The sequence below is a fragment of the Impatiens glandulifera genome, chromosome 7, assembly GCF_907164915.1.
Source record: "Impatiens glandulifera chromosome 7, dImpGla2.1, whole genome shotgun sequence".
Taxonomy (NCBI): domain Eukaryota; kingdom Viridiplantae; phylum Streptophyta; class Magnoliopsida; order Ericales; family Balsaminaceae; genus Impatiens; species Impatiens glandulifera.
In genome coordinates this window covers 34086513-34111769 of record NC_061868.1, presented here as the reverse complement: position 1 = coordinate 34111769, position 25257 = coordinate 34086513, and the positions used below count along the sequence as shown (strand labels likewise).

Here is a 25257-nt window from a genome sequence, read left to right as displayed (position 1 = left end):
TTAGATTCATTAATTAGGTAGATTTATGTTTTTTACTTTATATTCATTCTTATTACTATTTTATTTCAATTATTCCCTCATTTATTAATGGTATGCATTAAGAATGTCTAAAGGTAGTAAAGAAGTTTGGTGGAGTATGAGAAAAACACCCAGCAAACTGTCTAGGCCATACCAGAACTTACTTGCCCAATCATAAAACTTAAAGCTCAGAGGATCGTCTTCTAGAGATCAAGCACCTATTGTTGTGGAGTCGATAGCTACTGCTCCCCCCGCAGACGAGGATAATGATGCTGCTGAGGCTGAAGAGTTTGTAGAGAGTACGTTTGCTGATATGGGGGATGACAATGAGGCTGACGACGAGGGTCACGAGTAGCCTCACGAGGAGGATGACGAGGAGGAGCACGGTTCGACTCCCGACCTATCATCGACGGGTAACTTGTTTACAATTAGTTATTGTTTGAATTGATTCACATATCTAATTATGAATTTGATAATTTTGAAGAATCTTCTGCCCACAAGAGACGGGGAAAGAAAAAGAATATTGCGCTATCTAAGAGGCCAGCGGGGACAAGGATTACTCTGACTTTTAGAGAGGTAGATGGGAGGCCCGGCGGTGCTGGCGTGGGAAGAACAATGTGGTCTAAACATGTGGGATCGGTTGTGCGGGACCCTTCAACCATCTCACACCGTCTTCTAAAGTGGAAGGCATTAAGTGCTGACCAATTGGATTACATTTGGACTTCTATGACGGTAATAATTTTTACTTAATTATACATTAATTTTCGAGGCTACTAATGGTCCTATTGACAATTATCGAAAGACCAGATTGGAACACGCAAAGCAGATATGGGATAAATGGCGCTCAAATTTGAACACGGGATATATCCGCGTCCATAAAGGAGACGAGGCGGCGGTACTGGACAATCCTTCACCAGACTACGATCGAGATGATTGGGAGTTTGTGTGACGCAACCATTTCTTCATGGAAAAATTTAAGGTACGGTTTCATAATTCAAATAAAAGTTGATATTCATTATTCTAACTTCATTTTTTATTTAAATTTCATAAAAACAGTAGTACAAATATTGTTAACAGGAAGAAACTCAAATTCCCACATCATACGGGAAGAAGACCGTTTGCTCAAGTTGAAGAAAAGTTGGTAAGTTATTTGTAATAACTTAATAATATAAAGATTGTTATTAATTATATAAATCATTTATTTCAACAGGCGCTTGAAATGGGACGGGCACCGTCTGTCATTAAAGTATCAAGAAGACCCGTACCCCAAAATCGACAAAAAAAAACCCAACCCTCGTCCCGGACGAACACGTGCAAGAGAAAATTGTAAGTGAATTGAATATGACTAGTTTTTTATTATAGAAATGATACTTTATTTCAATTGTGCAGGTTGAGATGAATGAAGTTCTTAGTAACGAACCTGAAATATTTGATTTTGAATTGACGGAGAGGGTGTTCGGACAACAAAAACACGGGGGAGTGTTCGCAATGGGATCAGGCGTCCGACCCACAAGCTTTCATGAGGATCGTCGAAGTGGAAACAATTCACAACGAAAAATGAGCGATTGTATGAAGAGAATCAAAGAATGGCGCTCAAACTAGAGGAACTAAAGAAGAGGGATGAAGAAAGAATGCGCACAATTCAAGAAATGCAAGCGGAAAAAGAAGAAATTGTGACAAGAATGGAGAGGGAGAAGTTAAACATGAATGCAAGAATGGATAGAATCGAATTGTTTATGAGGCAACAAAAACCACCACCTCCTCCCCCCACAAGCTAATTCTAGTACGTTTTGATTGGTTGTTTCGATTGAAAACAGGTTTTGATTGGTTGTTCCAATTTGAATTTAAAACAGATTGTTCAGATGATTAGTTTGGTTGCGAATTTTGTAATGATAATGATCATTTCATGTATGTGTCATTTCTTTTATTTTTGATATATTGGTTTGGCTGAACAGGTTCTGGTTGCGAGCAAAACAATCGACCTATTTTGTACATTTTATAGGGAAAAACTGAGAGTTAATTGGAAAACTTTCGGTTTTTCCCTTTGGTTGAAAACCGAAAGTTAATTGGAAAACTTTCGGTTTTCATCCAAAGAAAAAAACCGAAAGTTAATTAGATAACTTTCGGTTTTGCTCATAAGGGAAAAAACGAGAGTTTTCTAATTAACTCTCGGTTTTTACCATTGGAGTAAAACCAAAAGTTAATTAGAAAACTTTTGGTTTTACTCAAAAGGGAAAAACCGAAAGTTTTCTATTTAACTCTCGGTTTTATTCCAAAGGGAAAAACCGAGAGTTAATTAGAAAACTTTCGGTTTTCATCCAAAGGGAAAAACCAAAAGTTTTACAATTAAGTTTCGGTTTTACTACGAAGGGAAAAACCGAAAGTTTTCCAATTAACTATCGGTTTTACTCTTAGGTATCTAAACCGAAAACTTTACGATATCTCTCGATAAACGCCCAATTGTTTTTAACGAAAGAGTCAATACCGAGGGATGGCGAAAGTTACCTAAAATTTCGGTATTTAGTCTATACCGAAAGTTATAAGGTCAAAACCGAGAGTTTTTACTCTCGTTTTTTTACCCCTTTTCACTAGTGTTCCTTCTTCTTCATCATAGTGAAATCTAGTGGTGGCTGAAATGGATGTAGCTCAATTTGTGTGAATTACTATAAATCTGTGTCTTTTTGTGTTCTTCTTCTTACATTTTTACAAATTGTTTCATGCTGGTTGGATTTGGGAGATACAAATCCTAACAATTGGTATCAGAGCAGCTAGGCTAGATCTAAAGTGAGAACAGTATAGGACATGGGATTGGAAGATTTGATGGGACAGATTATACCTTCTGGAGAATGCAGATTGAAGATTATCTCTATGGAAATAAGCTTCATGTTCCTTTGAGTGAGAAACCAGAGAAGATGGATGAAGCTGAATGGAAACTCCTTTATAGACAGGTTTTGGGAGTTGTTTGATTGACGCTAGCCAAGACAGTTGCTCACAATGTAGCAAATGAGAATACCACCATGGGTCTTATGAAAGCTCTTTTTGATATGTATGAGAAACCATCTACTAACGACAAGGTACACATAATGAAAAGACTCTTTTACTTAAGAATGGTTGATGGTACTTCTGTCACTACTCATTTGAATGAATTCAATACAATTGTGAATCAATTGCTATCTGTTGAGATTGATTTTAGGGATGAAGTTAGTGCCCTGATTTTGTTAGCATCTCTACCAAATAGCTGGGAACCTATGAGGGCATCAACTAGTAATTCAGTTTGAAATGCTAAACTGAAATTTGTAGAAGTTACAGATCGTATTCTTGCTGAAGAGGTTCGTAAAATTGATTCTGGTGAAACGTTCAAAGGTTCTGCTCTGAATGTGGAAAACAGGGGCAGAGGTAATGGTAGAAATTTCAACCGAGGTAAGAGCAGATCTATGTCGAGGAGCAAGAGGAGTCAGTCCAAGTCTGGGCAGACATTTGAGTGCTAGAATTGTGGTAAACAGGGTCATTTGAAGAGGAACTGTAAAGCACTGAAGAGAAATAATGGTGATAAAAATGATGCAGCCAATGTTGTTACAGAAACTGTCACTGATGCGTTACTTCTTTCTGTTGATAGCCCGATAGATTCATGGGTTTTGGACTCGGGAGAGTCTTTCCACACCACTGCCCACAAAGAAATAATGGAGAATTATGTGGCTGAAAACTGTGGAAAAGTTTATCTCGTAGATGGTGAGCCACTAGATATTGTTGGCATATGGGACATCAAATTGAAGATGGAAAATGGTTATGTTTGGAAGATTAATAAGGTAAGACACATTTCAGGTTTAATGTGTAATCTGATTTCTGTTACATAACTTGATGAAGAAGGTCACAATTTCAATTGTGGAAATGGTGCATGGAAGGTGATTAAAAGAGCAATAGTTGTTGCTCGAGGTCACAAAACTGGAACATTATACACGACTTCAACTTGCAAAGAAGTCGTTGCTGCTATAGTTGATGACTCGAAGAACAGTGAGTTGTGACATTGCAGGTTGGGCCATATGAGCGAAAAATGGATGAAAATTCTTTTGAAGAATGGACAGATTTCAAAACTGAAGTCTATTGAACATCAGTTATGTGAAAACTGCATTCTTGGAAAACAGAAACGTGTGATTTTCTTAAAGATTGGGAAGAGCTCAAGAAAGAAAGGCTAAAGTTGGTACACACTAATGTGTGGGGACCTGAACCTGTTTCTTCTATTGGCGGATCACAATACTACGTGACGTTTATAGATGATTCAACAAGAAAGGTATGAGTATATTTTATGAAGCACAAGTCTGAAGTATTTGTTATTTTCAAGAAATGGAAGGCTTTGATTAAAAATAAAATAAATTAGAAAGTTAAGTGCTTGAGATCCGACAACGGATGTGAATATATCAATTCAGATTTCAAAGAGTATAGTGCTGTGAATGAGATCAGTATGGTGAAGACTGTTCCCCGAACGCCTCAAGAGAATGTAGTAGCTGAACGAATGAATCGAACATTGAACGAGCGTGCTAGAAGCATGAGATTACATGCAGGGCTGCCTAAAATATTCTGGGCATAAGCTATTAATACTACTGCCTATTTGATAAACAAGAGACCCTCTGTTCCTCTTGAATTCAGAATTCCTGAAGAAGTTTGGAGCAATAAAAAGGTAAACCTTTCTTATTTGAAAGTGTTTGGTTGTTTATCATATGTTCATATTAATGAATGTGATAGGAGCAAGCTTGATCCAAAGTTTAATAAATGTTTTTTCATTGGTTATGGTGATATCGAGTTTGGTTATCGTTTCTTGGATAATCAAAATCGGAAGATCATTCGTAGCAGAAATGTTATCTTCAATGAACAGGTTCTCTACAAAGATTATGTTGGGAAGACATCAGATGGTGATTCCAAGTTGTAAGAGACTGGTACAGTCGATTTGAGAGAATTTTCAGCTGAATATATACCGGTTGTCAAAGAAGAACAATGTGTTGTTGAAGATGAAATCGTTGAGAACATGGCCCCAAAGGTAAATCAGCAAACACCGGTTATACAATTGAGAAGATTTTCAAGGAATCAAAAACCAGTTGAGAGGTGGTCTCCATCTCTGAACTATATCTTGTTGACAGATAGAGGTGAACCTGAATATAATCTGATGAATCGATTAAGTGGGAGTCTGCTATGAAAGATGAGATGGACTCTTTGATGTTGAATCAGACTTGGGAGCTCACTGAGCTACCAAAGGGAAAGAAAGTACTTCACAACAAATGGATCTTCAGGATTAAAGAAGAACATGATAAAACCATGAGGTACAAGGCAAGAGTGATTGTGAAAGGATTTCAACAGAAAGATGGTATTGACTACAATGAGATCTTCTCTCAATTAGTTAAATTGATGACAATTAGAACTATTTTGAGTTTGGTTGTGAAAGAAGACTTTCATCTTCAACAAATGGATGTCAAAACTGCCTTTCTTCATGGTGATTTAGATGAAGAGATTTATATGCGACAACCAGCAGGATTTGAAATCAAAGGAAAAGATGAGTTTGTGTGTAAGCTTCAGAAGAGTCTGAATGGTTTGAAACAGGCTCCAAGGCAATGGTACAAGAAGTTCGATAGCTTCATGAAAAGTAACAATTTTCTAAGGTGTGAAGCTGATCATTGCTGCTATATTAAGAGGTTTGATAAATCGTACATTATTCTGCTCCTCTATGTTGATGACATGTTGATTGCTGGAGCAAGTTTGTATGAGATTAACAAGCTCAAGAAAGAGTTGTCTGAAAAGTTTGCAATGAAGGATTTGGATGCTTCTAAACAAATCCTTGGGATGAGAATTTTCAGGGATGAAGAAGTTCTCAAGCTTTCACAAGAAGAATATGTGAAGAAAGTTCTTAGCAGGTTCAACTTGTATGATGCAAAACTAGTTACTACCCTCTTAGTTAGTCACTTCAGACTATCTAAAGATTAGTCGCCTTCAACAGAGGAGGAAAAAAATTACATGGTCACTGTTCCGTATGCCTCTACCATTGGTTGTATTATGTATGTGATGGTTTGCACAAGACCAGACATAGCACATGCAGTGGGAGTTGTTAGCTGGTTCATCAACAACCTGGGTAGACAACATTGGGAAGTAGTAAAGTGGATACTACGATACTTAAGAGGAAGTACATGTCTCGCTTTTTGTTTTCGAAAATCTAATATGGGTTTGAAAGGATATGTTGATGCTGACAATGGTGATGATGTTGATAATAGGAAGAGCACAACAGGGTACATTTATACTCTGTGAGGTACTGCAATCAGTTGGGTTTCAAAATTGTAGAAGATTGTTGCTCTTTCTAGTTGTGAGGCAGAGTATGTTGCTGTGACAGAGGCTGCTAAGGAGATGATGTGGTTACAACCCTTTTTACGAGAATTGGGTCAAGACTACGAGAGAAGTGTGTTGCGATGCGATAGTCAGAGTGTCATTCATTTGGCAAAGAATCATGTTTATCATGGCAGGACGAAGCATATACATGTTCATTATCATTTCATCCGGCCAGCTTTAGAAGATGGAGTATTAGCTCTTGAGAAGATTCCAGGGAGTGAGAATCTAGCTGATATGTTAACTAAAGTTGTGACAAATGAGAAACTGAAGTTGTGTGCAACATCAGTTGGTCTTCTTCTTTAAGACACCAGATGGAAAGCCGCCACCGATCGAGAGATGATGAAGTTAGTCTCCAAGTGGGAGATTGTTGAGTAATGGAGCCTACACTTATAATAAATTCTACAAGTGTTAATTAGAGTTTATTGGGTTTGTATTTGGTTTTGGGCTTGGGCCTAACCAAGAATTATTTAGGTTTATTACCTGAATGTTTACCCTATAAATATGTGATTATTAAGGGTTTACAATGAAGTGAAATAATTCTAGAGAGATAAAGTGTGAGGTAAAAACTATGTATTCCTTCTTCTTCTTCATAGTGAAATCTAGTGGTGGCTGAAGTGGATGTAGCTCAATTTGAGTGAACCACTATAAATCTGTGTCTTCTTGTGTTCTTCTTTTTGCATTTCTACAGATTGTTTCAAGCTGATCGGATTTGGGAGATACAAATCTTAACAATCCTGTATTCCGTCAAAGGGATAAAAGACTACTATGTCATGTCTTACAGATTTGGGTACTGTCCAATTTCCGATAAATACAAGGCGTTGAAGATATTAAAGCCCTAGAATCTAATGTTATAAATAAACCCCCTACTCTTCTTACTACTTAGATTTACACACTCGGAACCCCTAATTGGAGGAGAGTTGAAGGTGCTCCAATGGTTGTGTGCAATGACTACATTCCTATCTTCTTGAATGGATATTTTCATTGGATGATAAATGAGGTTAGGACTATCAATTCTTATGGTTACATGATTTCTTTCAATCTCAATAACTAGAAATACAAAACACATAAGAAAACAAGTATAACCCTTAATACTGTTCATATTTCTTATAACATTGGGAGAGAGATGCAAAACACATGAAAATGGTTACCTTCGTGTTAGGATCTAGGTCGCGGCTGGAGGACCGGGGTTGGGCCGGTTAGCGCGTCTCACTCAAAGGGTGGTGATTAATCCGGTTAGAGATTAACACCGGGGTTTCAATACTACACAAATTGTCACAAACCCTTGAACCAGGTTCAAGCGCGGAAGTGATTTGTTTGAGGTTGAAGCAGCACACTTGTGAAATAGGCAGAACCGGTTTTTAGATAAGACAGGTTTGGAAGTTGCTGGGTCGGTTTTGTAACTTGGTGATTCGGTTTAGGTAGTGTAGAGTAGGTCAAAGAGATGTAGGTAGGTTATTACAGCTCGGTTATAAAGTAAAACAGGCGGAAAGTAAATAACAAGACAGGTTTTTATGGATGTTCGGAGATAAAACTTCTACGACACATTTTTCTCTCGAAACCGCGAGAAGGATATTCACTAAGGAATACAAACACAATCCGATCGAGACTTATTTACTGCTCGATAACACCAATACAATTTTAACTGAAATTGTAAAGATTACACTTCAACTTTAGCACTTATGCTTTCTAAAGATAGAACACACTTTTCACTTGTAGATTAAATGTTCATTGTGTCCCGCATTTACTCTTCTTCAGCTGCTCTTTTTATAGGTAAAATATGCCAACGGTCATATTTCACTTCCTTGAATTTGATTGGCTGAGCAGAGGTTCAGTGATTCAGACCTGGCGGTCAACCTTTCAGACCTGGCGGTCTGATCTTCTAGTATGTAGGACAAACCGGCTAGGTTTTCTTTTACTCAATATGGTGACTGTCGGTTAGACAGTTGTCTGTTCTTGGAGGATTGCCTTTCTAATTTATCCTGAAGTGGAAAGATCTTGTAGGACGGTGTTCTGCAGTCTACAGACTGTCCTCAGACTTGTATGAATATGGCAATGTTTTGTCTGTTCCTTTGGTATCATTCTCAACAGATACCCGAAGTATCTTCTTATGCTCGTCGGTTATTTGTCTTAATCGGATGGCTTCCGGTTATTGCTTTGGCTTCTGGTTGGTTAATGACCGACTATCTGGTGTTTCCGGCCTTTAGTTTTGTCCGATCTTGCCTTCTTTTGTGCGGTCATGTTTCTGGTCGGTTTGATAACTTGACCGGTAGAACTTCTTAGTCCGGTTGATTACTTTGACCGGTCCGGTTCTTTGTTCTTGCATGGGAGGTTTATTTGTGTTAAGTTCTGTTAACCGGTCTAATTTTATCTAACAATTTCTCCCTTTTTGATTATTTTATTTAAAATTATCAAAATCATGTAAGATTGCAAACGTAGGCCGGTTCTGTTTTTATTTGACCGGATTTTTGAAACTGACTTGAGAGAATTTTTCGAAAAATTTTGAAATTTTCTAATCTTTTATCTTATCAATTTCTCCCTTTTTGATTATTTTATTTAAAATTATCAAAACCATGTAAGATTGCAAGTGTAGGCCGGTTTCAAAAATAACTTTATATATATAAAGGTAACCGCAAAAGGAGAAAATATTATATATGTAGAAACTGAAATAAACATGAGTGAAGATAGAAAGGAAAGCCCCTAGTTCAATTTAGATGGCAGGAAGTCATCCATCATGGCATCGGTTGGTTGTTCCTCATCCGGTTGAGCCGGCCTTGAAGAAGAGCTTCCAACTTGCGGTTGACCGACCGTGCTTATTGGAACTGCATTGAGAACTCGCTGTCTTGTAGATCGCGGCTCGAGTGTCTCTTCGATTTCATCCTCAGTTAGCTGATTCGGGTTCGGTTGAGTTTTAATAACCATCTCGGTGATCCTCTCCAGCATCTCGGTTACTTGAACCTTCCTTGATGGTGTTTTCCTTTTCCGTGTTGCCGGAACCGAAGAGGAAGGAGCTGCCTTGGTCTTCTTGTGAGCCTTGGCATATTCGGCGAGTCTTTGTTTTTCAGTGTTTAACTGCTCTGCCTCCTTGGCTTCTCGAGCTGCTATGGATTTTGCAAGTTCCGGATCTTTGGCCGTTAATATCCGTACGCGTTTGTCGAAGTTCTCATCAGACCGTGCCGCCCCCTTCTCTGTTCGGTTCTTCTTATCCAGGGCATCCTGAAGGTCTCTAGCCGCTTGATCATTTGCCTCCTCAACCGCTTTATCAGCATTAAGCTTGGCATTTATTAGCTCATTCACCTGTTCGGTGACCGCTTTAAGGTCGGCTTCAAGCTTGTCGTTGCGCTCTTCAAGTCTTGCATTCTTCTTTTCAAGATCTGTGACCCTGTCAAGTGTCGAACCGACTTCGGTGCTTGACCGCCCTAGGTCCTCATCGACCTTGGTAAGCTGTTGTTCGGTTTTCTCTTGAAACCGTTCCAAGTCATCCACCAACTTGGAGGTCTTATCTTCCAAGTCTATGGTTCGCCTAAGATGAGCGTCGTACATAACCGTGTCGTCACGGTAGTTGACTTCGATCTCTATGATTCGGGCATCTGCCTTCACAAGATTATCCCTCGTTGTTTCGGCCATCTTGAATGCCTGAACCGCGACCCTCTTAGCTTTCTTCTTCCAGGGCTTAACCGCGTCGTTGACCAACTCTTTAATGAGAGACTTGACTTTTTCTTTTGTGACGGGCGGTACTAAAGTCTCCGGTTGATCAGATTCAAGATTGTAGGTTATAAGATGCTCTGTCCTATCGTCGGTTTCGTTGATGACCGGATCCGCTAGAGGAGACTTATTACCTGGATTCTGACCGTCACCGGTCTTTAGAGCTGGAGAGTGCGGTGTATTTCGCTGTTCGCGCACCGCGTCAAGCCGCGCCACTTCGTCTATAAATTCCCCTTTCTTGACCGCAAGGATATCCAACACCAATAGTTGTAGTTGAGCCTTCGGTGTTCCAGGGACATACCTTTCCGTAAGCTTTCTATATGTTCGGTTAGCTTTAGCAGCCGAGCACGCGGTTCCATAATTGCATGTCGGTCCATGGCTTCGTTGGGATCCTCAGCGTTAGTGAGGCTGATGACATCTTCCTCTATCTCCAAGATCCTTTCGAATCTTTGTCCGGTGGTTAGATCCGGTAACACATGTTTAAAGAATTTATTGCACCGGATCTTGAACCACTCACTGTATGCTTGGGATGCCGCATGAGCTTGCAGATCGATTTTCTCCAAGATTTTGCGTACTATGTTCTCGGCCACCTTCTGGAGTTTGTTTGTATTTTGAACGTCTTCTTCCCCAGGGCCGTCTGCACCGGTATCGGTGTTTTCAAGACTTACGGCCGCACCGACATTGTCAAGACTTGTGGCCGATTGTTCTTCTTCCGATGGTCCCTTTTCTTGATCGGACAGATTTTCATCGGTTTTCTGCGAGGCGGTTCGGTGAGACGTGGAGGCCGAATCTTCCTCATCTCGTATTTTCGAGGGCGGTTCCGTGAGTGATATTGGTTCTTTATCCTTCTTGCTTCCGGACCTGCCCTTTACTAGAGCCGGTTTCTTAGTGGCAGATTTCTTTATCGGCCTCCTGAAGAACCGGGGGCCGGTTTCTTCTTTTCTAAGAATTGTCGTGACCGTATAATCCTGCTTGAAGGAAGAATAACACCTGGTCCGGTGTTAATGTTGTTGTGAATCATGATCTTCCCGAGTGAGATGGCGTATCCCCATGACCGGGGGAAATCCGGTACCACCATTTCTTTAAGGTTGTGGAAGATCTCCTTTGCCCAGTTAACATTTAGGCCGTTTAGAAGACCGGCAAGCATCTCGATTTTTGCCTTGGTGAGGTTGTCGAAATTTCCACCTCTTGCTTGAACCGACTTGGGGAAGATATCACAAAGTGGTATGTACTCCGGTCGCAATGTTGATTTCTTACCGGAGACCTCTACAGGATCCTTGGTTGCCGAGAGAACCTGGCAAGCCGCCTCGAATGTTTTCCGGTCTAGCTCCATCGAATCGTTGCGTCCATCTGTTGGAAGGCGTAAGATTTCCGCAACCGACTCTTCGGTTATATCGAATTGTTTACCGCCTACGGTTGCGGTTATTTTATTGCCAGATAGAGATGCGGTTTTAAAGAATTCTTCAACCGCTTCCTTGTAAAGAACGAAAGGGCCGCCTAGAAAGTATTCGAGTCCGGCTTTGGAAATCCGGGATAGAACTTCCTTTGCCAGAGCCGAACCGTTTCGTCTGATTTCCTCAAAATCCACCTGGATGATATGTTTGAATAATGCCGAATCACGACCCATTGTTGATGATTGAGAGATTTTGAGGGAGCAAGAGAAAAACCGCAATGAGAGAGTTTGAGAGCTAGAGAGAGAAAGTCTATTCGCGTAAGAGTGAAATGAAATGGCCAAGGATCCATTTTATAGGCGCGGTCTGGAAGCCCAACCGTCGCAAACTGTCCCATCACCTTTGGGCGGGAATTTTCCCTCCAAGCCAGAAGGCGGCAAACCATGGGCGCCAAGTCAAAGGCGAGAAATTTGAGCGGGAGCTCTTTGGGCGGGAAATTTCCTCAAAGGATTTTGTTTTCGGTTTTGATGAGGCGTCCCTTTTTGAAACCGTTTTATGAAGTGATTTGTGAACCGCGATGTTGCGGTGTTTTGACCTTGACCGGAAAGTTCTTAGAACACAAGTTTGTTCATCGATTTTAACCGGTTATGAGCTGAGTTTTTGCAACTTTGAGTAAGCGGTTCTTCTTGAAACCGTGTATAGCCGCGAAGATGCAGTTTCATTAATATTGACCGGATACTTCAATGAGAACGAAATTATTATAATATTAACCGATTACTTAGATGTATAATCTGATTGCAGAAATGACCCGGTTATTTATACTGAAATAGATTTTTCATTGAGAAAGGTACAAGATAGAAACCGATATATGAATCGGTTTGAAAATATAAAAGGAAAGGAGTACAAAAGAGAAGACGATACAACTTAGGCAATAACCATCCTATAGAACTTGTCTTCCACCTCATCCACATCAAGAATGTTTAAGAAGGATGCAGGTGTACCCGGTCCAAATTCTGGACGGTACTTGAGAATGACTCGACTGATGTGAGGAGCGTAGCCGAGACCCTTTTTGGTCAACACCATAGTTTTCAGGTTGTTGAATATGACCGATGACCAATTTATGGGAGCATAGCTCATGATGTAGGTCATCATATTGTACACCTTCTTGGAGTACCGCTGGTTAGGGGATTGACAGATTAATGAGCGATTGACAATTTCAAGAAGAAGCTGGATGTGGAACCGAAGACATGTCTTTGGTCCGTTGTTCTCCACCGGCACCCGGTTCCAGAGAACAGTCAGGCATAAGATTCCGCGGCGCGGCCCTCCTTGGGCGGAAAGTTCGAAAACCCTTCGGTGGGTAGGTTAAACATTTCAGTAAACTCGGCTTCATCCAGCCAGAAGGTATGGTCTCTCACCGTGGAAACAATATAGTTTCCTCTGATGCAAGCACTTCTAAAGAAGGTCTTGACATCCTCAAGAAGTATTGGGCCAGATTCTTCGAGAAAGGTTCGAAGGTCGGTGTCAATGAGAGACTCAAACAACAACTCCTTTGTTTCTTGATCATTGATCTCCAAGCATGATTCAAAATCAATGCTTAGGAAGTTTGGTAGAGTTCGGCTAGGCATGATTCAAACTTTGCTAAGAGAGAGAGAAGGAGTTCAAGAGATTTATGATTTGAGATGTGTTAAGTTGACTAGGGAATGGCTCTTTATATAGATCCGATTTTGGAGGGAAAACATCAACATTGAATGTCAGTTTTGTCTTATTAGAGAAGAGAATATTTATGTTTCCAAGGTGTATTGGGAAGAGACTACTTTTGACCGATTGCGGAGCTCGAGGTAGGGATTTAGTTGAAAAGTAACCAAGTTAGTTGGATAGTAATTACTCAGGTGGTTGGGAGTTACTTCATTAATTAAATGTTACTTTTCATTAATGACTAATACAACAACAAACTGAAAAGTAACCGATTGAGACCGAAGATAACATAGACTAGACCGAAGATAACATAGATGAAGTCGAAATGATCATAAAGGATTTGAACAAAGATACAGTCGGTGCGTGTAGCAAAATGACCGGTTGTAGGAAGGAGTGAATTAATATCCGCTGGAGGAGACGACACCGTTGGGCTTGTTGCGGCGGTTTCTCCTCTTCCAAGCCTTCTCAAACCGCTCAAAGAAAGAGTCGGTGACTTCCTTGGTGAGCACTTGAGCTTGGTTCAGACCTTCGCCCGGACAGGTCGGAACTCCAAGTTCAAAAAGCAGACAGCTCAGTTGGGGAACGAGGCCGACTGTTCGAACACCAATCATCCAGATTAGGACGTCGAACAATACCCTTGACCAATTAACCGGTGTTCCGGTGGTTATAGCAGCCATCATGTTAAAGGTTGCGGTACAGTAGGTGTTCGTCACATCTCTCCCTAAGATGTTTCGACCGATTATGTCATTGAGGAACTGATATTCAGCTCTCAGCAGTGACTTCGTACCATGGTCATCAACGGGTTGGTTAGACCGTGCAAAGGTGAGGGAAATCTCGGCCTTTAAGTCGGCCGGAACATTGAGATCGGTTAGCCCTTGCTTTGATAGGCTGAAACACCTTGCAAAGTCATTTTCGGTGAAGTCAAATACTATACCTCCCACTTTTGATTGGATATGAGTATCAAAATGAGGAGTCCCTCTAAAAACCCTAGCATTGTAGAGGAATTCAGAACAGATTCAGAGTAGATGACGTGCTTGTCATCTAGGAAATACTGAAGACCGGTGTCTTCAAGTGATTTGATCATCTTGAATACATCATAGTGTTCAGTGCTCAGGGCATATTTGAAGTCCACTTGAAGGATGTTTGAAAACTGAGACATTTTGTCTTAGTGAGAGAGGAAGTTATAACTTGTGATTGTTTTGTTTAAGGTTTGCTCAACTTATATATTAGTGAAAGGATGATCTTATTATCCAGTGTGTCACAAGTAATAATATTTATTAACCATAGGATAACAGGTTTTGCATGAAATAAGCATGTCTATAGTCTGAGTTATTGGTCATAGGCCTGGACTGTGAAAGATATCATATCTTCACGTCTTTTTAGGTGTGACCATTTTACTCCTAAAAGGTAATTTTTCAGAACAGATAAGTTTAAACACAAATAATTATTCCACTTTTGTTTAGAAGCCAAATAATCCGAGATAAGCTATTTCTGAACCGGTAAGTTATCAGTTGTTCGTCCCGATGTGGTTAATTCGTGCATGCACTAAGTAACCAGTCGTTTTACTCTGACTGATAAACCAGGCGGTTCTTCCATAGAAACCTTGGTAAATTTGGAATCCGACAAGTTAGGAAGAACTATCGGTTTTGTCTGTCCGAGCCGATTTCCCTTTTTAAGCATCCTTAGGGATGATCTGATTAATATCGGTTAAACCGAGTGTGAGTCTGAATTGAGAAAACTTAGATTCCTGCAGAGGCTTCGTGAAGATATCGGCTACTTGTTGATCTGTCGGTACGTATTCCAGCCAGATATGCTTTAGCATGACATGTTCTCGAATGAAGTGGTGCCTTATGTCGATGTGCTTGGTTCTGGAGTATAGAACTGGATTGTAGGTGATTGCTATGGCACTTGTGTTATCACAGAAGATTGGAGACTCTTTGGCTGTGATACCGAAATCCTTCAGTTGTTGTTGGATCCAAAGAAGCTGTGAACAGCAGCTTTCGGCTGCCAAGTATTCAGCTTTTGCGGTTGATGTGGCAACTTATGTTTGTTTCTTGCTATGCCATGAAACAAGCCGATCACCTAGGAATTGGCATGTTCCGCTGGTGCTTTTTCTATCAACCTTGCAACCTGCATAGTCTGCATCTGAATAACTTGTTATGTTAAACGATGAGTCCTTTGTATATCACAGACCGACGTCAGGGGTTCCCTTGAGATATTTCAAGATTCGCTTTGCGACTGTTTTGGGTTGGCCTGGAATCTTCCACACACACCGACCGCAAACAGAATATCCGGTCTACTTGATGTCAAGTATAGAAGGGAACCGATGATTCCTCAGTAAACAGTCAGGTCTACCGCTTGACCCTCATCATCTTTGTCCAATTTGGCCGATGAGCTCATTGGAGTAGCCGCTGAGGAGCATGTGTCCATTCCAAATTTCTTTAGGAGTTCTTTGGTGTACTTAGGTTGGCTTATGAAGGTTCCTTCCTCAAGTTGCTTAACCTGAAGACCTAAAAAGAAGCTTAATTCCCCCATCATACTCATTTCAAATTTGTTAGTCATCAGAGTTGAAAATTTATCACAACCTTAGGATCGGTTGATCCGAAGATGATATCATCTACATAAATTTGAACAAGTAGGATATGTTCTGTCTTCTCAAATTTAAAGAGTGTTTTGTCCACTGAACTAATGGTGAAGTCATGGTTCAACAGAAATGCGCTTAGTGTATCATACCAGGCTCTAGGAGCTTGCTTTAGACCGTATAAAGCTTTGTTTAACCGGTATACATGGTTTGGAAATTCAGCGTTTTTAAAAACCGGGTGGTTGCTCAACGTAAACCTCTTCATGAAGGTCACCGTTCAAAAATGCACTTTTAACATTCATTTGAAAAACTTTAAAGTTTTTGAAAGCAGCAAAAGCTAGGAAAATCTTAATAGCTTCAATCCTAGCTATAGGGGCAAATGATTCTTCAAAATCAATGCCTTCTTCCTGTTTGTATCCTTGTGCCACTAACCTAGATTTGTTCCTTGTGACCAAACCGTCTTCATTTAGTTTATTTCTGAATACCCATCTTGTTCCTATGACCGGTTGATCTTTCGGTCTAAGGACTAGGTACCAGACTTTGTTACTCTTAAACTAGTTTAACTCTTCTTGCATTCCCAAGATCCAATCCGGATCTGACAATGCTTCATCCACTCTTTTCGGCTCAATCTGGGATATAAAGGCGGAATTGAAGTATTCCTCCAGAATTTGACACCTAGTTCGAATAGGTTCTGAAAGGTCACCTATAATTTGCTTAGGAGGATGCTTGGTGTTCCTTTTGAAATTCGGTTCAGGGGTGTCTACCAAGTTACCGTTTACCTGATCAAGGCTAGACATATCAGTAGGCTGAACAGGGATGTCAGACCGACCGATTTCCTCGGTTTGGACTGAAGTGTCAGCTTCCTGTCGTGGGACAGCTTGATCCGGCTGGGTTTCATTATTACCCATTTGGTCATGGACAAACCGCCTGAAAACCGGAATTTCATCTTCACTATCAGAATGGATATTGTTATTTTCCAATTTGTTGTGTAAATCAAAGCATGATGCAGTGTTACTTTCAACCGATTCATCGAAGACAATATGAAGTGATTCCTCCACGGTTGCAGTTCTGTTATTATACACTCTATATGCCTTACTTACTGCTAAGTAACCTAACATGATTCCAGTATCGGTTTTTGCATCAAAAGCAGATAGGTAGGTTTTTCCATTTATATGAATATAGCATTTACAACCGAAAATCTTAAGATACTTAAGGTTGGGAACCCTGTTAAAATAAACCTCATAAGGTGTTTTGTTGTGAAACTTGTTGATTAAAGACCGGTTTTGTGTGTAGCATGCAGTATTAATAGCCTCAGCCCAAAATTTCTGAGCAATACCCGAATCGGCTATCATAGACCGTGCGGCTTCCTTGAGAGTTCGGTTTCTTCTCTCGGCCAGGCCGTTTTGTTGAGGAGTCCTAGCACTAGACAACTCGTGTCTAATACCGGATTCATCAAGAAATGCGGTTAAAGTACTGTTGGTAAATTCGGTTCCTCTATCACTTCTAATGCTATTAATGTGTGTTGATTTTTCATTTTCCAAACATTTAAGCAGTGTGATCAAGTTTGATGCGGTTTCACGTTTGGATGGTAGAAATATTACCCATGTGTACCTAGAGTAATCATCAATAACTACCATAGTGTAAAGCATACCTCCTAGGCTGATGACCTGAATCGGTCCAAATAAATCCATGTGAAGAAGATCTAAGCATCGGTTAGATTGAATATGTCCTTTATTTTTAAAGGTTGACCTAGTTTGTTTACCCATTTGACATGCTGAACAAACCTTGTCCTTATTAAACACTATGTCAGGAACTCCTTCGACTAACTTTCTACCGCGAATATAGTTTAAGGTTTTCATGTTTAAGTTATTTAGTCTTTTATGCCACAGTAAGTTGTGATCGGTTTTAGCTATCATGCATACAGGATATTCTACTTTAGTTTTCCAGTCTACTTTGTAAATGTTTCCTAGCCTATTTCCTGTTAGGAGTATGGTACCTTGAGAAATCTTAACTAAGCATGCATGTTTATGAAACTCTACAGTGTATCCAGCATCACACATTTTACTAATACTTAGCAGATTAAAACGTAGGTTTTCAACTAAGAGTACATTATCAATTGTTAAGTTACCATGGACAATCTTACCCTTGCCCACAGTTCTACCTTTTGAATTGTCACCGAAGGTGATTAATGCACCGGTTTCTATTCTGATGTCGGTTAGAAGGTTGTTGTTCCCGGTCATATGCCTAGAGCAACCGCTATCCAAGTACCATTCAGAGTTTCCTAGCCGTTTCTTTATATCCTGCAAAATGTACATATTTACAACTATTTGGTACCCACATTTACTTGGGTCCACATGCGATTAGTCCCTTGGGTACCCAGACCTTGACAAACCGGACAACTTTCCTAGTTAAGATTTTAACCGTCTTTCTGACACTCGGTTTCGGGTCTTTTGGTTTTCCTACGAAGGCCTTGTATGAGGGTGATCTTTGGTTTGTCCTATGCGGTTGTGGATTTGCTCTCTTATTTTTGAGCAGGTTGGCTTTTCTTTTCTCAGGGTCAAGCCACTTCTCAGAGTCAGTTGGACCAACATAGGTTAGTTTTTCTTCCGTATAATAGGCAGTTAGTTCCTCTTCAGCGGTTAAGGAACTTCTAATGAAACTTATGAAAGGAAGGTCATTCTTTGAGAGCCTTACTTTCTCTGTGGGTTTTTGGTCTTTGGATCTATCCTTTTTGTATCCTAGGCCAAACATGCAAAAATGATGTCTTTTATAACTACACATCTTGCTCACCATGTCACTAGATCTTTTATATGCGGCCATTTTATACTGGAGTCGGGCATTTTCCTCCTTGGTTAATTCTCGAGCTGGCTCATTAGGTTGTTCGGTCTTAGGTGATGGTTCAGGTGCTGACTCGGTTTCTAAGATAGGGGTTTCATCAGGTTGTATGATCTCTGGTTCGGTCAAAAAGGGTACTATGAGGTCTGCTCTAAAGTTAGGTTGCTTAGGTAATAAGGCTAACAGGTTCTTATACTCTACTACCATATCATTCAAGGCATTATATAACTCATCTTTAGTAATTCTTCACAAGGAGAGTCAAATACCTATTCCTCATTTGCCATGAGGCATGTGAGTTCATCATCACTGTCACTGTGAGCCCATAAGCTTCCTCCATCATCGGTTATCAGTGCTTTCTGTACCTCACTCCCTTCACCGGTTTGTTGATAGTTGTTTCGGTTATTTTGATTGTCCGGTTTCCGGTCATCTCTCCTCGGTTTTCTGCATTCCCATTTGAAGTGTCCCAAACAGTTGCAGTTATAACACCTTACATTTGATTTATCACCGTAGGTGTAGTTGTTTGTCAGTTGACTTCTCTTCATGAATCTCCCAAATTTTTGTGCAAGCATTGCCATGGCATCCTCAGTGAATTGTTCAGCGGTTCTGATTGGTGCGGGTGCAACCGGTTCTGTGGATGTGATCAATGCTCTGGTTGAGGTTGAGGCTGAGACTTCTTCTTCAGTCCTAGATCTCATTTCGAACTCATATGCCTTAAGATCTTCAAATACATCGTGTAACTTCATCTTACTTAGGCAGTTTGATTCCCTCATCACCATTGTCTTTATGTCCCATGCACTTGGAAGAGATCTTAGTGCTTTCATGATGACCTCCTTGTTATCATACCTCTTGCCAAGGGTTGTTAGTTCGTCTAACACACCTGTGAACCGGTCATTGTATTCTCTCATTGTTTCTCCCGGTTTCATCTTGATGCTTTCAAACTTATGAGTAGCTACCATTACATTGTTTTCCTTGGTTCTTTCATTTCCCTCATGAATCTGTATAACCGTTTCCCATGTTTCCCTTGCGGTTTTGCAGTCTTTGATTTTGCAGTATGTGTTTCTGTCCACACCCTTTGAGATCCGGTTTCTGGCATGGTTATCCAGGTTGTTTCTTCTCTTATCTTCAGCTGTCCAATCTTTCCTGTCCTTATCAATGATTATCGGTCCTTCGGCTAGAATGAACTGCATTTCGTCATCCATGGTGATTAAGTGTAGGTGCATGCGTGCCTTCCAGTTGGCAAAGTCATCACCTTCTAGCATAGGGGGCCTATCAAACGACATGCTTGCTTGAGTATTGAAACTAACTGCTCTGATACCAATTGTTATGATCTAGGTCGCGGCTGGAGGACCGGGGTTGGGCCGGTTAGCGCGTCTCACTCAAAGGGTGGTGATTAATCCGGTTAGAGATTAACACCGGGGTTTCAATACTACACAAACTGTCACAAACCCTTGAACCAGGTTCAAGCGCGGAAGTGGTTTGTTTCAGGTTGAAGCAGCACACTTGTGAAATAGGCAGAACCGGTTTTTAGATAAGACCGGTTTGGAAGTTGCTGGGTCGGTTTTGTAACTTGGTGATTCGGTTTAGGTAGTGTAGAGTCGGTCAAAGCGATGTAGGTAGGTTATTACAGCTCGGTTATAAAGTAAAACAGGCGGAAAGTAAATAACAAGACAGGTTTTTATGGATGTTCGGAGATAAAACTCCTACGTCACCCCTTCCTCTCGAAACCGCGAGAAGGATATTCACTAAGGAATACAAACACAATCCAATCGAGACTTATTTCCTGCTCGATAACACCAGTACAATTTTAACTGAAATTGTAAAGATTACACTTCAACTTTAGCACTTATGCTTTCTAGAGATAGAACACACTCTTTTCACTTGTAGATTAAATGTTCACTGTGTCCCGCATTTACTCTTCTTCAGCTGCTCCTTTTGTAGGTAAAATATGCCAACGGTCATATTTCACTTCCTTGAATTTGATTGGTTGAGCAGAGGTTCAGTGATTCAGACCTGGTGGTCAACCTTTCAGACCTGGCGGTCTGATCTTCCTGTATGTAGGACAAACTGGCTAGGTTTGTCTTTTACTCAATATGGTGACTGTCGGTTAGACAGTTGTCTGTACTTGGAGGATTGTCATTCTGATTTATCCTGAAGTGGAAAGATCTTGTAGGACGGTCTTCTACAGCCTGCAGACTGTCCTCAGACTTGTATGAATATGACAATGTTCAGTCTGTTCCTTTGGTATCATTCTCAACAGATACCCGAAGTATCTTCTTATGTGGTCGGTTATTTGTCTTAACCGGATGGCTTCCGGTTATTGCTTTGGCTTCTGGTTGGTTAATGACCGACTATCTGGTGTTTCCGGCCTTTAGTTTTGGTCGATCTTGCCTTCTTTTGTGCAGTCATGTTTCTGGTCGGTTTGATAACTTGACCGGTAGAACTTCTTAGTCATGTTGATTACTTTGACCGGTCCGGTTCTTTGTTCCTGCATGAGAGGTTTATTTGTGTTAAGTTCTGTTAACCGGTCTAATTTTATCTAACACTTGGAGTATATGAAGGCTAGTTGAGTGTATTTGTGCTCAATTCAAATAAAAGATTAGATGTTTGGGTCATAAAGGAGTACATGGTTTTTGATTCGTGGGTGACGGAGACCACGGAGATTGTTGTGGAAACGGCTGAAATCTATATATATATATATAATGATGCTTAATTTTTAAAATGTCTGGGTTTCCGAGTCGAGAGTTTGATTAATTTAGATATATATGTGAGAGTAAATTGATATTTTGGTCGGATTATAGATTGACCCGCCCATAAACTTAAAACAGTTAAAAATAAAATTAAAAATGTTATATATATTTTTCGAATTTGCAAATACAACACATTAACTAACTAGACTAATAATATTTTATAATTTTAAATCAACACCAAATTTGATGAACGCGAAACATTTTAACAGGATAAGTTCAACTTTTTACTAAATAATTCTATATAAAATTATTACTAAATGTATGTGAGAGTAAGTAGATATTTGGGTCGGATTATTGGTTAACCCGTCTATAAATTTAAAATGGTTAAAAATAAAATTATAAATGTTTCGAACTTGCAATCTAACAAAACAAGTACAACCCTTTACCCAAATAGGCTAATAAGATTTTTATTTTTAATTTATTAATTATTACAAATTTGATTAACGCGAGATATTTTAATAATATAAATTCAATCTTTTAACTAACATAAACATACATCTAAGTCATATAACATATATTTAAGGGAAAATGTCCAATATGTTTCTATACATGCCTCTAAGGTATCCATGATATTTAGACCGGACTAAACATTAAAGTTCGATATGTAATACATGTCGCACTAGAAGGAAAAGTAAGTGCAATTTGAAAGTATTATAAAGATGAATATTAATGAATAGTAGTGTTGAATTAATTATAAGAATTATTTGGGTACTTTCTTATAATTTTTTAAGTTAAATAACTCAAATTATAAGATCATGAAGTTTGGGAAAAATGAGAAAATGTCTTAAATGAGTCTTAAAATTGTGAGAATTTTTAATGGAATATAAAAAATTATTTTGATCTATTTATAATTTTTCAAATTTTCAAATATTATTTAAAATAAAATACAAATAGGGGTTTAAGATTGGTTGAGAATTAGACACGGTTAAGATCTATGGTTTGTGGGCTTATGGGTAAGTTTGGGAGATCCAAGATTTGAGGGCTCGAAAGAGGCCTAGGCGTGCCTCCTGGTCCAAAGTGGGAGGGACATGAGGTTAGGGATCGAATCGCCTCACGCTCCCTTTTTCTCTTTGTTTTTCATCTGATGCTTGTTTCGAATTCATTTTTTTTTTATAAAGGAGAACTAGCATTACACTCAACATTTATGTCCCCACTTAAACTTAAATCGATTTCAGATGAAATCGAAGTCATAACCTTTCAGTCTCTTAAGTCGACTATTACCACACTGTAACCTTGGTGGAGTTGTTTCGAATTCTTATTGAAACATATGTACTTATATTTTTGTATGTATTAAATAGTTTTTTAAACGTATAAAATATTAATATACTATTTAAAATTTGTATATTTAGAGTTATCAAATATCTCTCTTTCTCTATTATTACAATTTTTAAAAAAATTATATATTAATTTATTAAATTTATTTTATTACTTTTATTTTTTATTAGCCAACTTTAATTAATAAATTTATTTTCAGTTATAGAAATCATTTAAATTTATAATTATATATATAAATTATAATTATTAATATATATTCAAATTTGTGACATAATATATTATAAGGTTGTTATATATATATATATATATATATATATATATATATATATATATATATATATATATATATATATATATATATATATATATATATATATATATATATTATATATATTAATATATATATTAATAAATATAATTTATATATATATATATATATATAATTAAAATTTTAAATAATGTATATAACTGAAAATAAATTAATTAAAAGTAGACTAAGAAATAATAATATTAATAATAATAATAAAATTTATTTAAATTTAATATTTAATGTGTAAATTTTATTAATTTTTTAGTGAAATATAACTAATCTTTAAATATTTGTCTATGAATAATAAATTTTTAAGTATATTATAAATATATAATAAATTAAATTTAAACATTTAATAGAGAAGAGAAAAGAGAGAAATGTGATATTTATTTAATATTAAATATAAAACAATAACATTTTTAATATCACTAAATGTACTCATTTTAAATATATAAACTTTTAATAATTTATACGTTTAATTGAGTCATATAAGTACAATTTTTTATTTTTTTTAGTTTTAATAAGTTAATTTGGAACCCATTTATTTAATTCAAATATTAAAGGGTTGAATTTTGAATGAATCAAATTGAAGCTCTTGTAGGCATGGCAAACAAAATTGACAATTGCTAGAGTTGACCTTTAACAGGCAGGCAGTTAAAACAAACTCCTTGTTATCTTTTAATATAAGACAGGCAGGCAGGCAGTCAAAACAGGATTTGATCATGTTTAATTTGCATTTCACGCGGCCACCCTGATTAGAATTTTTTATTTAGAAACCCACCAACCCAACTCCTTATAAATTGAGGATTATCATTCAAACTCTCTCATCATTAATCTCATCCCTTTTCTAAGTGCCTCACATCTCTTCCTGTCTTTCATATCAAGGAATTTCTCTTATCGACAAAATAAGAAAGGGAAAAACCATAAGTTGTTAATTACTTGGTTGCAATGGCTTCACCGACCCCTCCCATGCTTGTATCCATCTTGTTCTTTATATCCTTATTCATTGGGAGCAACTCCTTGTCTACCACCTTTTACGATAATACTTGTCCAAATGCTCTTACTACCATACGAACATCCATCAGACAAGCTGTATCTCGCGAGCGTCGCATGGCAGCATCCCTTATTCGCCTACATTTTCACGATTGTTTTGTACAGGTAATTTCCCATTAATTACATTAATTCCTATATATTCGACATTAATTATATGATGCCCGCATTGTAAATATAACTTTCCATATGGGTATGTTCATGGGTATGTTCAGGGATGTGATGCTTCTGTCTTACTCGATGAAAACACAACCCCCGCGAGTGAGAGAAACGCAATACAAAACCAAAATTCTGCTAGGGGATTCAATGTTATTGATGCGGCCAAGGCTCAAGTCGAGCAAATATGTCCTGGAATTGTTTCATGTGCGGATATACTTGCCGTAGCTGCGAGAGATGCTTCAGTTGCCGTGAGTTTATAATTCAAACTTGTTAAAACTTGGCTTACTTGTGAATATGTTGAGATATATAACTTGCTAATTAGAATGACGGTTGATGTATTAGGTGGGTGGTCCAACATGGAATGTAAAACTTGGAAGAAGAGACTCCACCACTGCAAATTTAGACGAAGCTAAAAGAGATCTTCCATTATTTACAAGCACCCTGCGTGAACATATTGAAAACTTCAACAAGAAAGGTCTCAATGAAAGAGATATGGTGGCCTTATCGGGTTCGCACACCATTGGACAAGCCCAATGTGTCACTTTTCGAGACAGAATATACAACGGAACGGACATTGATGATAATTTCGCAAGAACTCGACAACGTCGATGTCCTAACAACCCACAAGATGGCAACGGGAATTTGGCACCTCTTGACTTAGTCACACCTAATTCTTTTGACAACAACTACTTCAAGAATTTAATTCAAAGAAAGGGTCTTCTCCAATCCGATCAAATATTGTTTAGCGGTGGTTCTACCGATAACATTGTGACAGAATATAGTCGCAACCGTGCAAAATTTAGTGATGATTTTGCATCAGCTATGGTGAAAATGGGAGACATCAAACCGCTCACAGGACAAAATGGGATCATTAGAAGGGTGTGTAGCAACTTGAATTAAGCCTTGAACACCACAACTAATAGTTTTGTGTTGTTATTCTTTTATTCATTATATGTTTTTTTTGGTTTGAAAAGTTAATGTCATTTATTTATAAACCTTTTGTGTTATTAATAAAATCAATTGTATTTACTGAACCAAAACTTATTTAGAAGTCTCACCAAATTCAGATTTAGGGAAAATTATGCCTAATAAATTAGAAGCTTTAAAAGTTATTAAAACTTAGGAATA

At 38.5% G+C, this 25257-nt stretch overlaps 1 protein-coding gene across 1 annotated transcript; it reads left to right on the top strand.

Annotated features, from left to right (window-relative positions):
* The first annotated feature begins 23860 nt into the window (after nt 1-23860).
* On the top strand, nt 23861-25029 carry LOC124910329 (lignin-forming anionic peroxidase-like). The gene is made up of 3 exons (XM_047450962.1): nt 23861-24078; nt 24186-24377; nt 24472-25029. Exons 1-3 carry the CDS (start codon nt 23869-23871, stop codon nt 25027-25029), a joined length of 960 nt encoding a protein of 319 aa, XP_047306918.1. The 5' UTR covers nt 23861-23868.
* Nucleotides 25030-25257: the final 228 nt, after the last annotated feature.